This window comes from Puma concolor, chromosome D1 (assembly GCF_028749965.1).
Source record: "Puma concolor isolate L17-30 chromosome D1, mPumCon1.1.hap2, whole genome shotgun sequence".
NCBI classification, from domain to species: domain Eukaryota; kingdom Metazoa; phylum Chordata; class Mammalia; order Carnivora; family Felidae; genus Puma; species Puma concolor.
This window is the reverse complement of record NC_141676.1, coordinates 106,778,966-106,792,665: the sequence shown is the minus strand read 5'-3', so window position 1 is coordinate 106,792,665 and position 13,700 is coordinate 106,778,966. Positions and strand designations below refer to the sequence as shown.

Sequence of the window (13,700 nt, the reverse complement as noted above, 5' to 3'; positions counted from 1 at the left end):
TGGTTCATTTACCGGGCAAAGGGATGGATGAAATAATTGAAGCAGGAACACCTGGTTCTTGCTTCCAAGGAAGTTACAGGGAGTAATTTGTAGGTGTACTGAAAAAAACCGTAATGGGATGCTTAATGTGGTAAGCATCCTAAAAGGGGTAGTGTTCGTGGGAGATCATAGGGCTAGCTTCTACTTAATGTTATCCTGAAAAGCACCAACTATTTACCAACCTACCTGCTCGCTGAGACCAGACTTTTTTCCCCCGCATGGTAAAAACACACATGGAAGCACTCACTCAACAGACATTCACTGAATTGCTGTGTTTACCAGACACCTTGCCAGGCTCTGGAAATAGAAGTCAAATAACATTGAGTCTGTTCCTTAGTGGAGCTCATAGGTCAGTGAAAATAAAGTAAATATTCAGAGTATCAAACCCGGGGAAACTGTGGTGTTGTAGAAATCTTATTTGTCAGGCAGAGCGAACCTGAGCCTGGCTGTTGTGTAAATGGCCTGAGGGGCTGAAAGTTAGGGGGAATGATTTATTAAAGGGTTGGTCAACTGGAAGTGATTTGTCTGAGCCTTCATTTTTAAAACGTGTGACCTGGAAGACTTTCCTTACTAGTTTCCCTCCAGGTAGAATAGTAGACATTTGTATTCCCACATGGAAATTCATCCACATGGTGGTCCCTGAGAAATTCAAGAAGAGCCTTTGTCTGGTGTCGTCCCCTAAGGGGGACGTAGAAAGCGTGGAACGCTGCAGCAAACCTCACCCCTCTGCCCCATGCTTCCATGAAGTAGGGTTTGCAACATGGGGCCAACCAGAGGCTTCCAGACATTTCCACAATGAATTCCTCTGTGCTTTGCTGTAGAAATTAAAAGGCCTGTTAAGTCTTCAATGTAACAAAGCACTGCACTCCCCAACCACCACCACCTCTTCCTCCTCCTCCTCCTCCTCCTCCCCCTCCTTCTTCTAATCTTGACTGATTTCTCCTCTCCTCACCCAGGCTCATTGGCTTTGTTCCCACAGGAGTCAATGCCAGCTAAACAGATGCTCCCAGGCAGCAAGCTATCAGGCAGCTTTCTGTTCCTCATGGTGAGTGAAGGGCTGGCCAGGCGTGTGGAGCAGTGATAGGGTGCTGTTTGCCAAGTACCACTCCCCTAGGCACTTCAGAGAGACTGGGGAGCACCGCAAATGCTTCACTGGCCATTACTGTGTAGCCTTGTGTAGGCTGCAGGGACCAGAGTCTCAAAATGACACTTTACTGAATATATTTCCTTGTATGTTAACCCCCAACCAGGCCCCATTTAAGTGGTAATGAACATGACCTTCAATGGTCAGGGATGGTAAGGGAATAGGGAACCAATCCCAAAGGCTCTAAGAGTCACTTCATGACCTGTTTCTAGGATAGGCGACACTTGTAGACTTATATAGTGATGTCCCATTCATTCATTCATTCACATTCATTTATTGAGCACTTACTTTATAACTTGTACTGAAGGAACAAAGTGTTTGTGGCACTTGCAACTAGTGGAATTTTTAAAATAAGGTTAGGAGGGGCACCTGGGTGGCTCAGTCTTTTGAGTGTCTGACTTTAGCTCAGGTTGTGATCTCGTGGTCTGTGGGATAAAGCCCTGAATCAGGCTCTCTGCTGTCAGTGCAGAGCCAGCTTTGGATCCTCTGTCTACTTTTCTCTCTGCCCCTTCTTCGTTTGAGTGTGTGTGCTCTCTTTCTCTCTCCCTCTTAAAAATAAATAAACATTTTTTTTTTAAAAGATAAGGTTAGGAGATGAAATCTTTCAGAAAATCTTTGGTTTTTGGGGCGCCTGGGTGGCTCAGTTGGTTGAGCGTCCAGGTTCAGCTCAGGTCATGATCTCGCGGCTCATGAGTTCAGGCCCTGCATCGGGCTCTGTGCTGACAGCTCAGAGCCTGGAGCCTGCTTCAGATTCTGTGTCTCCCTGTCTCTCTGCCCCTCCCCAACTCACGCTGTGTCTCTCTCTGCCTCTCAAAAATAAAACTAATAAAAAAATTTTTTTTTAAAAAAAAAAGAAAATCTTCGGTTTTTCACCTTGTGGAATATTATCCTTTGACCACCAGGCTGAACTCTAATATGAAGAGCGCTGCCTATATGGGAAGAAGAAATTTAATGGTATTTTTACTTGTGATCTTTATTTTTACCTAATTAGCCACCAGGTTCAATGAATAAGTAGCCTTTCCTGGCTCAGTAAAGGCCTGAAAGAGTTAACAGAAAAGCTATACCATATTATGTTCTCTTCCTGGCAGAATTCAGGCCAAGAAGAACTCAAGGTTTCCAAACCTGCCTTCCCTCCAGTTTCTCAGCAGGGTCTCCCCACCCCCTCATCTTCTGTAGTTGGAGGGTCTCAGTTCCACACAGGAATCTGGTTTCACTGTGAAGCTGATTTCCTTCCTGAGCCAGTCAGATCTCCTCCTGAACTCTAGCCCACCACCAAAGCCCTGCTGCTTTTTTTTTGTTTGCCTTTCTTGCTTCCCAGCAGGGAGCCACAGAGCTCACTTTTGGATGCTTCTACAGGAGGAACAGTAAATCACAGACTTTCCTGGTAAAGCCCAGTCAGTGCCTTTTGCAACTCTAACCAAACAAGTCCCCTGCAGGAAGTCTCTTCGACCTTGAGGCTTAGAGGAGACAGAGAGGAGAGGCTGGGTTTGCAAACTTGTTTGGAAGGAGGGGCAGGTCCCAAAGAAAAACAGGAAAGAAAGTTACAGTTGGCACAAGAGTGGTCTCAAGGTCAAGATTCCTATATGAGTGAAGATGGTGAACAGAACTGTTTCTACTTGGAAGAGTTTTAACTTATATTGTAGGGCTATTTGGAGTGTCTTCGAGGGAGCTGATGGAGATTATGGGGTTGCTAAGGGCCGCCCACACCAGCCACTCTTTGGTGCTACCGCTGCTGACACAGCTTTACAGCCATTCGGTCTCACCAATCCTGCTCAGAGAGCTGAGAAGTGTTGCTGTATCTACTTTTCTTCCCCCTGATGTCCGACTCAAAGGACTGGCACAAAAAGCCTGTCTTTCTAGACTTCTGGATTACACAGGTATCTTTCCAGCTTCCTCAGAACAAGTTAGAGATGTTAAATCTGGACCAAGATTAGTTCTGTCACTGACATGGTGTATTTGATTGTCTTGCTTTTTTTATTAGTTTGATTGCAAGTGCCAAGAACCCAACTTGAGCTAGCAGAAATAGAAAGTGGAATTTACTGACTCATGGAATCCAAGGAAAGGCTGAAAAATTAAACCATGGAAAGGCAAGAATGGAGCAGAGTCCCAATGAAAATCAAGAACTCAAACACTGGAGGCTCCCTTTTTCTGCTTTTTGCCACTTCTCTCTGGTTCTTTCTGTGGGTGGCTTTATTCCCTTTCACTCTATATGGCTTTTCTCTCTCAGGTGGGGATCACGGTCTATGGCAACATCTAAGTTTTATATCTTACAACTTTGTCAAAGAAAGATGGGTGGGGAGAAGGAGACTGATTCTATTCCTGGAGGCCAGATAAAAAATTCCAGAGATTGGTTGGACTTGAACAGTCAACTCAACTGGACCAATCAGCTGTGGCCATTGGAGGAGGTGATGTCATACCAGCCCAGACCTAGGGCCCATCGCTGTGTGTGCAGAGGGTGCGTGTTTCTACAGAAGGGGAATCATTGTGACCTGGGCAGCTACCCCGTTAGCTCCACCACTGTGTGGGCCTGATTTGAATCTGTTGTCCTGTTGTGATTCTCCACCTGTTGTTTTTGGAAATAGACCAAGAACTAGGGGCACGATCAAGATGTATATCTTCATATTCCAGATATTTTCATTTTGCTGAACCTATTGGCATCTTGTCTTCACGGAATAATTGACTAATAAAATGATAGTGCTAGAAGTAAATGAAATTCAGTGGGTTTTTTTTTTCCCCACCTGTTGCAAGAACCCCTTAAGAAATTATCTCATGTGGCTAGGGTAGGGAGTTGGAGGTGGAGAAAAAGAGGGTTGGATGAGCTAGGCTCTGGATCCCTCACCCTGGCCCTAATCAGGGAATCTCCACTTCTCCCCATTTTACATATCTGGCTTTCACATGGGTTATAATTTGAGAAACGATTATGGGACCAAAAAAAGAAGGAAGAGGAGGAGGAGGAGAATAAAACTACTAGTCCAACCCCCAGAGAGTAACAGAGGAGAAGGAGGAGGAAGACAAGGACAAGGATGAGAAGAAAGAGAAAAATAAAACTACCAGTCCAATCCCCAGAGAGTAACAGCCTCTTGCAAAAGCATATGGTATTTCATCTGCTGCAGACGAACTCTAGTAAATTTTAAAGCCAAGCAGCATTGCTACTCAGGGCCTAGGCTTGCAACACAGGCTTCTTTTAAGATAAACATCTTTGTGGGGGAAATGGGTGGTGTGGCTGGTTCTCCTGGTGTCTACTTTGTCCTTCAAATCCTTTTTTCAGAGCCAGCAGTAGGCATTTATAGCAAGAACAGGGTCTGGCCTTCCCCTTGGGTGTGAGGTACAGATGCCTTCAGATCAAAGAGGAGGTTTGGCTTAGTGCTCAGCTTCCCCGATCCGACTTGCTGGCTAAGCAGAGACCTAAAGCGGGGGCACCCTAACCTGTGGATGAGAGTAGCCCCACTCAGTTGTGATTCTGCGGTCACTTTGTTAGATGCCATTGAGGAGGTCTCTGTCAACATGCAGACATAATAGTGACATGACATTTTTCAACCAAAAAGATTTTATCAAGGATTCAATCAGTGATGTTCAGTGATATTAATGCTTTCATTTTATTAATGATTTCATGCTTCTGAGTTTTTAAAATGACTTGAATCTGGGCAGAATAGGAACTGTGCCCAGCATTTGGATCCCTACCGTTCTCCTGGACTGCCTTCAGGCCCCGAGATGAAGATAGTCTAGCCTCCCCTCCCCACTGCAGTGATTGTCCCTCTGTGCTACCACAGCAAAGCCACATCCTGGGACATATTCCACAGGAGGGTCCAACCCTTGACATCTTGAACTCTGAGACTGCGCTCTCCGCTCACAACCCCAATCTCCACACTCCTTCCTTCCCATCAAACCCATTTTCAATCTCATCAGCCTTCTCTGTCCTGTCAGGTTCTCAGCACTCCTTTGACTTCCTGTCCCCGGTGCAGATGCCACCAGCAGTCACTTGAAAGACACTCTCACCACCTCCCGCACTCCCTTTGCTTTGGTTGATTGCTGCCTGTCCTGGATGAGCCCATCCCTGGTTCCCTCCGAGCAGTGTTAGAGGGGATCGTGCAGCCTCACTGATAGATTCAATTACAGAATCCTGGTCTGCAGCCCTGGCTGAGTCTTTGGTGTTGCCGGGACATCTTTAGCAGTCACTGTTCTTCCCAGCTTCCCACAGCATCCCTTCCCGAAGCCTCCTTCATTCTGCTCCTCCCTCTCACTCTCCACAGCTAGTGGACCTACTGCATCGTAGACCTGCCTAGACCCACTGATCTTTGTCCCACATTTTTTCCTTGAGTTCTTCTTTCCAGTTTATCTCTTAACTCAGGCTAAAGACCCCATGGGCCTAAACCAAGAAACTACCCCTGAAGCAATACTGCCCAGACCAGTTTGAGCTTAACCCCTGACACCCCTGAGCAGATGGACGGTGGGTTGACCCATGGGATGCCCGACAGTTCCTTCATCTCATTATCATACTAAAATATCTGCCCAAGGAGGAGCACAAGCCTCATTTACATAACATGCAATGCCCGTGTAGGCAAGTTACCTGAGGCTGCATGTGTGACCTTATGCCCACATCTACACACCATGACAAAGGCTCCCCCTTCTAAATATTCATCCTAACCCTAAAGAAAAGGAACCCGTCCGCCCTTCCTCAGGGAGTTTCAGCTTTGCAAGTTATTCCCTAGATCTCCTTAATTTGCTGCAAATAAAGTTTCTTTTGTGCGACAGCTCCACCTGCTGTGGTTTCTATATGTGACTCACCCATGAGCAAACTCACGTTAGTTACTTAGTCCAATTACACGTCTTTCCCATCTCATAACTTCCCCACATAGGTACCTGTTCCCGCCTCCTCACAGAGGAGGATGTAGTCCTCTCCTCTGAAACCTTGCCACATCACTCACCCTCCCCTTGAGTCTGTTTCCCCTTCACCAAGCCCTCATCTCTGCCTGCAGTGTCTTCCCATCCCGAAACACCCTTGTTCCCTCACCCCCCTTGCGCTCCAGCTCACACCCTCTCTCCTCCCCTCAATGCTCCTGCTTTTCTACTTCCTGGTGTCTTCTAGGTTCACTGGGTTCACTGCCGTCTGACTTCTCACCTACCACTCTGCAGTATCTGTGCTCAAAAAGGTCACCAGAGCCTGTTAATTATTCAACGAAATGGGCTTTCCAGTCCTTAGCCTGACTTCTTGACAGCATTTGACCTTCCTGACCATCCGTCTTAAAATTCTCTCATTCCTGGATGCCTACATAACACTTTCTCCTGATATTTTTTTCTATTCATTGGATCACTTATTCTAAAATTTTATTTATTTATTTATTTATTTATTTATTTATTTATTTATTTAAAGTAAGCTCTACCCTGAACATGGGGCTTGAACTCACGACCCTGAGATCAAGAGTCTCATGCTCTACTGACTGAGCCAGCCAGGCACTCCAATAATTTCATTTTTGCTCATGTCATTATATTCTTTGGAGTAAGGTGGAGTGGGTTCAAATCCCTTTTTTCATCATTCACCAGTGTTATGGCCTTGAGCAAAGTCTCCTATATAAGAAACGGGGCTAATAACATAGGCTTTAGCCATCGGGTATGGGGATTAAAGGAGATAGTACATAAAAAGTGCCTCATTCAATGACTGACAAGAATTGGCAGTCAGTACACTTTCATTTTCTTCTTTCCCTTTGGTGCTCCTTCCACTCCCTTTCTTGCCAAAAAACTTTTTATAGTTCACTTTAATTTCTGGGGTGTTGTAAGATCCCAGGATTTGGAGTCAGCATTGAATTCAAATCCCTTTTCTTCCACTTAGCAGCCCTTTGACCCTGGGCATGTTGTTGCTCTAAACTTTGGTTTCCACATCTGTAAAATGAGGATGATTGTGTGTGTATGCATTGGGGGGGGGAATGCTTAATAAATCAATATTAAATATATATATATTGTTTATGTATACATAAATTAAAATACTTTTATATATTTATTTTTGTAAGTAAATAAAGTGGTAAAGTGCTTCGCACAGTCCTGGTAGGTAGCAAGCACTGAATAGGTCACAGTTACGGTCTTACTTGCACCTAGTCTATACCTGTCACACACAGATGCCCTCAAACATGCATCTCCCACCCCTCCCCCATCTCTTGTGCTCTAGTACCTGTGTTTTGCCAACTTGCTGTGGAACGTCTTTGCTCTAATGCTTCAAATAGCTCAGACTGTTGTCAAAACTGAACTATTTGCTCTTCAAATATTTTCCATCTCAGTTAAAGCATCCCCATCCCTCAGGTATGACTTTTTGGACCTTCTCTTTTTGTCGCTGCTTTTGTCCTGTCAGTCACCTGACTTGTTTCTGGAATTTGTCCTTTTCTAATTATACTGCTTCAGTTCAGGCTCTCATCTTCTCTCACTTGAATTATCGCCTGGTCTTCTCACTGGTTTCTCCAAATCTGGGTGCTTCTTATTCTACCCCATGTTCTCCTCTGTGTCCGGAGTAGACCTTTCTAAGTTGCAGGTCTCACTGTTTCAGTCTCCGGTTTCAAAACTCCACACGTTCTTGTTGAAGGTCTTTGAGCTGAAAGTCTGAGCACAGATAGGTCTTGTGCTGACCTGTTTCTCCATCATCGTTGCCTGCCTCGGATGGCTCTGCCCACACGCTAATTTGTTAACTGGCTATTCCTCCAGAACACCATATGCCTTCACTGTGCTTTTTTTTTTTTTTTTTTTAACCACCCCTCTGTAGGATGCCCTTCTCCCCTTCTGTAACTGGCAAACATCCTTAGGGAACCACACAAATGTCTCCTTTCCTCTAGACCCTACCCTCATCCCCACATCCTTCTGTTCTGTTGCTCCTTCTGTGCACAGATAGCATTTGTTAGTATTTCTCCATCGCCACTGTAATTACTTTGTATCATAGCCTGTAAGCTGGGCTTGGCACAATTCCTAGCAATGTTGGTTGATTTGAATGAATGAAGGAATGAATGCTTGAAATGATACCATCTAGAAGGATCTTGTGAGATGGAATTTCACGAGTGAAATTTATTATAGGTAAATATGGATCAAGAAGACCAATTTTACAAGAACAAAGATGGAAGAGATTGGTTTAACAGTAGAATGTGTTAAAAATTACGTAGGGGTTTTGGTTGGCAGTACTGTATGAGTCAACAATGTGAGGTGGTAACAAAAAAAGAAAAGAGGAGGAGGAAGAGGAAGAGGAGAGATGAAGGAGGAGGAGGAGGATAGAATGTGAGGACAGAATGAGGAAGCTGAGTGTCTGGTTTTACACCCAGAGCATTGTGTTTGGTTCTAGGTATAATGGTTTTAGAGGAACTTAATAGCGACAATTCTTGAAACCGTTTTATTTTTAAGACTTCTTGAAAAAATCACCAAACTAGACAAACTACTAGTTAACACAATGAAGAAGAAGAGGGGAGAAAGCACAAGTATACAAAGTAAGAAATGACAAGGGAGAAGTAACCATTGAAACAAAAAATCGCAAGAGTCTTTGCAAGTCTGTGTAAAAAACATTTTAAAACTTTGATGAAATGGATAATTTCCTAGGGAAATGATGATGACCCAAATTGAAAGAGACAGAAAATTTAAACAGACTAATTTCTATGGAAGAAATAGAGAGTCTTATTAAGGAACTGTTCCTCAAAAAAAGTACCAGCTCCAGGTTATTTCATAGAGGAATTCTACCAAACTGCCACGTATCATCAGATAGTCCCAATGCTCTGTATATCATATTCTATATCTATCTATATCGATATTGACATAGATATTGTACTAACATCGCACTGTTAAATAAAATCCAATACCACATTAAAAATATAATTCATGGGGCACCTGGGTGCCTCAGTCGGTTAAGCACCCAACTTCATCTCAGGTCACGATCTCACAGTTCATGGGTTCGAGCCCCCCGGTTGGGCTCTATGCTGACAGGTTAGAGCCTGGAGCCTGCTTCAGATTCTGTGTCTCCTTCTCTCTCTGCCCGTCACCTGCTTGTGCTCACACTCTCTCTCTCTCTCTCTCAAAAATAAATAAACATTAAAAAAAATTTTAAATATACAATTCACTATCATCACCTGGGTTTAATTCCAAGAATGCAAGATAAGTTCTTTATTAGGAAATCCGTTAGTATCATATACCATATTAATAGATCTCAAGAAAAATAATTATAGGATTATTACAATGAAGGTTGACAAAACTTTTATTGAAATTCAACATCCATTCCTCATAAAATGGTCATGAAAATAAGACTTGATTGATATAGTTAACATGATAAAATACATATACCTTAGTCCTAAAACTTGTATCTTCCTAAATTGGGAAACCCTGCAAATATTTTTTCTAGGGCTGGAAACATGGGTAGGATACCCATTCTCCACTCTATTCCATTTTTTTTTTTAATGTTTACTTATTTTTGAGAGCGAGAGCGAGCGAGCAGGGAGGGGCTGAGAGAGAGGGGGACAGAGGACCTGAAGCAGTCTCTGTGTGGGCCTCGAGCTCATAACCATGAGATGATGAGCCGAAGTCAGCCGCTGAACCAACTGAGCCACCCAGGCGTCCCACATTCCACTTCGTATCAAAGGTATTAACTGGCGCAACTAGACTAGAGAAGTTGGTTTAGAGGCACAAGGCTTACTAATGAAATAAAACTATTTCTTCTTGCAGATATGATAATAATCCTGGAAATATTTCAGAGAATTAGTGATAAATCTCAAATAATAAGCGATAAGGTAACAGTATATAAAATTAACATACTGAAATCAATAGTTTTATATACCCAAAAAGTAGCCAATCAGAGACCATAATGATACAGGAAAGCTCATTTGCAATTGCAACAAGGAAGACTAAGTACGTAGAAATGAACCTAATAAGAAATGTGTAAAACCTGTAGGAGGAGTAAAACTTTAAAACACTCCTGGAAGAGGCACCTGGGTGGCTTAGTCGGTTAAGTGTCCAATGTTGGCTCAGGTCATGATCTCATGGTTCGTGGGTTCCAGCCCCACATTGGGCTCTGTGCTGACAGCTCAGAGCCTGGAGCCTGCTCCGGATTCTGTGTCTCCTTCCTGCTTGCGCTCTGTCTCTCTCTCTCTCCAAGAATAAATAAACAATAAAAAATTTTTTGAATGCTACTGGAAGACACATTTGAACCAAAGGAACAACATCACCATTCTTGAGGACTATGATTTAACATTCTAAATATGACAGGTCTTCCTAAATTAATTTATAAATGTAATATACTGCCAATAAAAATTCCAACAGACTTTTTTAGGAAGTTAGGTAAAGATAACAAAATTCATATGGAGAAATAAATATGCAAGAATATTCAAGAAAATACTAAAAAACAGAAATTTTCAGGGGGTGGGGGGACTAACTTTACTGAGCATTAAAAGGTACTGTAAAGCCTCTATAATTAAAACATGCATGAATCAACAAATATACGAGTTATGTAGGATGCAAAGTCCATAAAGAGACCCAAGGACTTCTGGAAATTCGGTATATGATAAAGGTAGCATCTCAGACCACTGGGGTAAAGAGGGACTTTTTAATAAATGGTGCTTTTTGTAAAGGATGAATTGGATTTATTTCTCACATCATATATAAGAATAGACTCCAAATGGATTAGGGATCTGAATGTAAAAAATAAAACCAGACAAGAACTAGAAAAAAACAGAGGTGGAGTCTTCTTTCACCTCAGTGAAGGGAAAGCCTTTCTAACCATCCCTCAGAATTCAGAAGCAATACAATAAATGATCAATAAACTTGATTATATAAAAATAACTTTCATGGCCAAAAAGACAACCTGAGTCAAGTCAAAAGACAACTGAAAAGCTGAGAAGTCTCTGCAACATATGTCAGAGGCAAAAGGGTAGCATTCCCAAGATACAAAGAGTTCTTAAAAATGGCAGGACAAAGCACCAGAAACTTTGATAGAAAAATGAGAAAAAGACATGAACAGACCAATCATTTAGATATGAAAAAAGTTATAAAAGGTAAGATATATAAAATGGATTATTAAACCTACAAAAAATTCAAACTCATAATGAATGAAATGAAAATTAAAACACTGAGGTACAACTTCTCACTTATCACATTGGCAAGAATTAAAGGTATGACAACATATTCTGTAGGCAAGGCTGTGGGAAAGTCGTGCACTCGTGCATTCCTCATGGGAATGCAGAGATACGATCCTTTTGGCAGGGAATTTGGCAATATCTGATAAAATTACATACCTGCGTGCCTCTTGGTCCAGCAATCCCACATCTTGGAATCTACCCTGAAGGCAGACCTGCATCCACGTGAAAATACCCAGGCCTATACGATGTTCACTCATTGCAGCATTGTTGGTAATTGCAAAACATTGGGAAAAACCTAAGTGCCCATACACAGGAGAATGGTTGTATAAATTATGGTATGTCCACATAATGGAGTGCTATGGTCGCTGTAAACGTGAATAAAGAAAGTCTCTGAACCAGTGTAGAGTGATTTCCAGACTATGTTAAGTGAAGTGAAGTGCAAAGTCCAAGTACAAAAAGAATATCAGTACTGTGCTAGTTTTCACATAAGAAAGAAAGGGAAATAAGCAAGTATACACGTGTCCTTTTTCTGGATAAACTGGAACTCATGTGGTTGGTTACTATGAGGTGGATGGGAATAGATGGAAAGAACTGAGAGAAGGGAATGGAGTAGAAAGAATGACGTAGCAGTGACACTTTCCTGACTAGATGTTTTTGTACAGCTCTGACTTTTAGGATTGCTAATCATGCAATCATCCATGCACCTAATCATCCAAAATGTGGAGAGAACCCAAAATGGACTACTGATAGTACAAAACAAACCCCATTGTATTACAAATGAATAACATAACCGCACTGAAGGGACTGGAGAAGAAAAGAACTAACCTAAGTCACTTTTTGCATCAGCATTTTGACTCTAAACTCGAAAAGAACTATGCACAAATATTATATTATGGTTGGTAAATTAATTTTTCACAAGGTATGAGTTAGCAAGTCTGACACTAACTTATGTGTTTCTAGGATCAAGCAAATATTAGTAAATATATAGTGGAGAGTGAGAGTTCTGGTTTCTCACTGGGAGAAAGGAGTTATAATAAAGAAAAGGGACAGGAAGAAGTGAACTCTGTGGGCTTGGTTGGAGGAGGGATCAGTGTAATTTATGCTGTAATTCATTGTATGTCTGTCTCTCAAGGTGTATGTGCATATGTGTGTATACATACATGCATTTTCTTTGTTTTTTTAAAAAACGTTTTATTTGTTCTTGAGTCAGAGAGAGACAGAGCATGAGCGAGGGAGGAGCAGAGAGAGAGAGCGGGACACAGAATCTGAAGCAAGCTCCAGGCTCTGAGCTGTCAGCACAGAGCCCGACACAGGGCTTGAACCCACAAGTGGTGAGATCATGACCTGAGCTGAAGTTGGACGCTCAACTGACTGAGCCACCCAGGCGCCCCTACATACATGCATTTTCTACTCTACTACTGAGAAGGCCAAGAATGTAACCCCAGTAACAATGAGTACAACTCATGCCCAAATTTTGATGTCTAAAAACCAAAGAACTAGAGTTCTTTTGAGAAATAACTGATTCCAGAGCTGGGCAGAGAAAGCCTAAGACGAGGAGTGTGGAATATCTCATGACGCCAGGAAGTAAGGAAATGTTCAAAGAACATGATCAGGCCATATGAACCAGCAGTCCTACTTCTGGGTCTATATCCAAAAGAAAGTGTGATCTTGAAGAGGTACTTGCACACTCATTTTCATAGCAGCATTATTCACAATAGCCAAGAGGTAGAAGCAACCCACATGTCCATCAACAGATGAATGAATAGGCAAAATGTGGTATAAACATACAATTGAATATTATTCACCCTTAAAAAAGAAGGAAAATCTGACACAAGGGGCAACATGTATGAACCTTGGGGACATTACACTGAGTGAAATAAGCCAATCACAAAAAGACAAGTACTGTATGACTCCATTTGTCTGAGTTCTCTAAAATAGTCAAATTTATAGAAACAGAAAGTAGAACAGTGGTTGCCAGGCACCGGGAGGAAGGGAAATGGGATTTATTGTTTAATGAGTGTAGGGTTTCATTTTGCAATATGAAGATATCTGTAGATTCATTGCACAACAGTGTGAATATACTTAACACTACTGAGCTGTACACTTAAAAATACTAAGATGACAAATTTTATGTGATGTATCTTTTTACCACAATTTTTAAAAAAGTGACTGGAGCATCTGAAAAGGATACAGGAGCCAACATTTGTCCCAATTTGAGCAGCACAAGTAAATAATGATAGTAATGGATTAATATAACGAAAGTGAAATAAATACCCATTATCCCATACTGATATAAATAAGTAAATGGGGGAAAAGAAAGAGCTTTTCCTCATATTAGGAATTCCAACTAGTAAGTGTAGAAGGAATGATGGAATTAGAAAATCATCATTTGGGAGATGTCATAGTAATCAATCAGGAAAAGAATACTCAAT

At 42.0% G+C, this 13,700-nt stretch overlaps 1 protein-coding gene across 14 annotated transcripts in view; it reads left to right on the top strand.

The window, feature by feature from the left end:
* DIXDC1 (DIX domain containing 1) overlaps nt 1-13,700 on the top strand; it is a 73,635-nt gene that overhangs the window by 12,770 nt on the left and 47,165 nt on the right. Inside the window, exon 2 of one of the 14 annotated variants that reach the window (XM_086679126.1) lies at nt 1,019-1,084. The exons of the other annotated variants lie outside the window; for them this stretch is intronic. Coding sequence (XP_086535252.1) covers nt 1,019-1,084 — 66 coding nt within the window. The remainder of the gene's footprint in view (nt 1-1,018; nt 1,085-13,700) is intronic. 14 annotated transcript variants of the gene reach the window in all.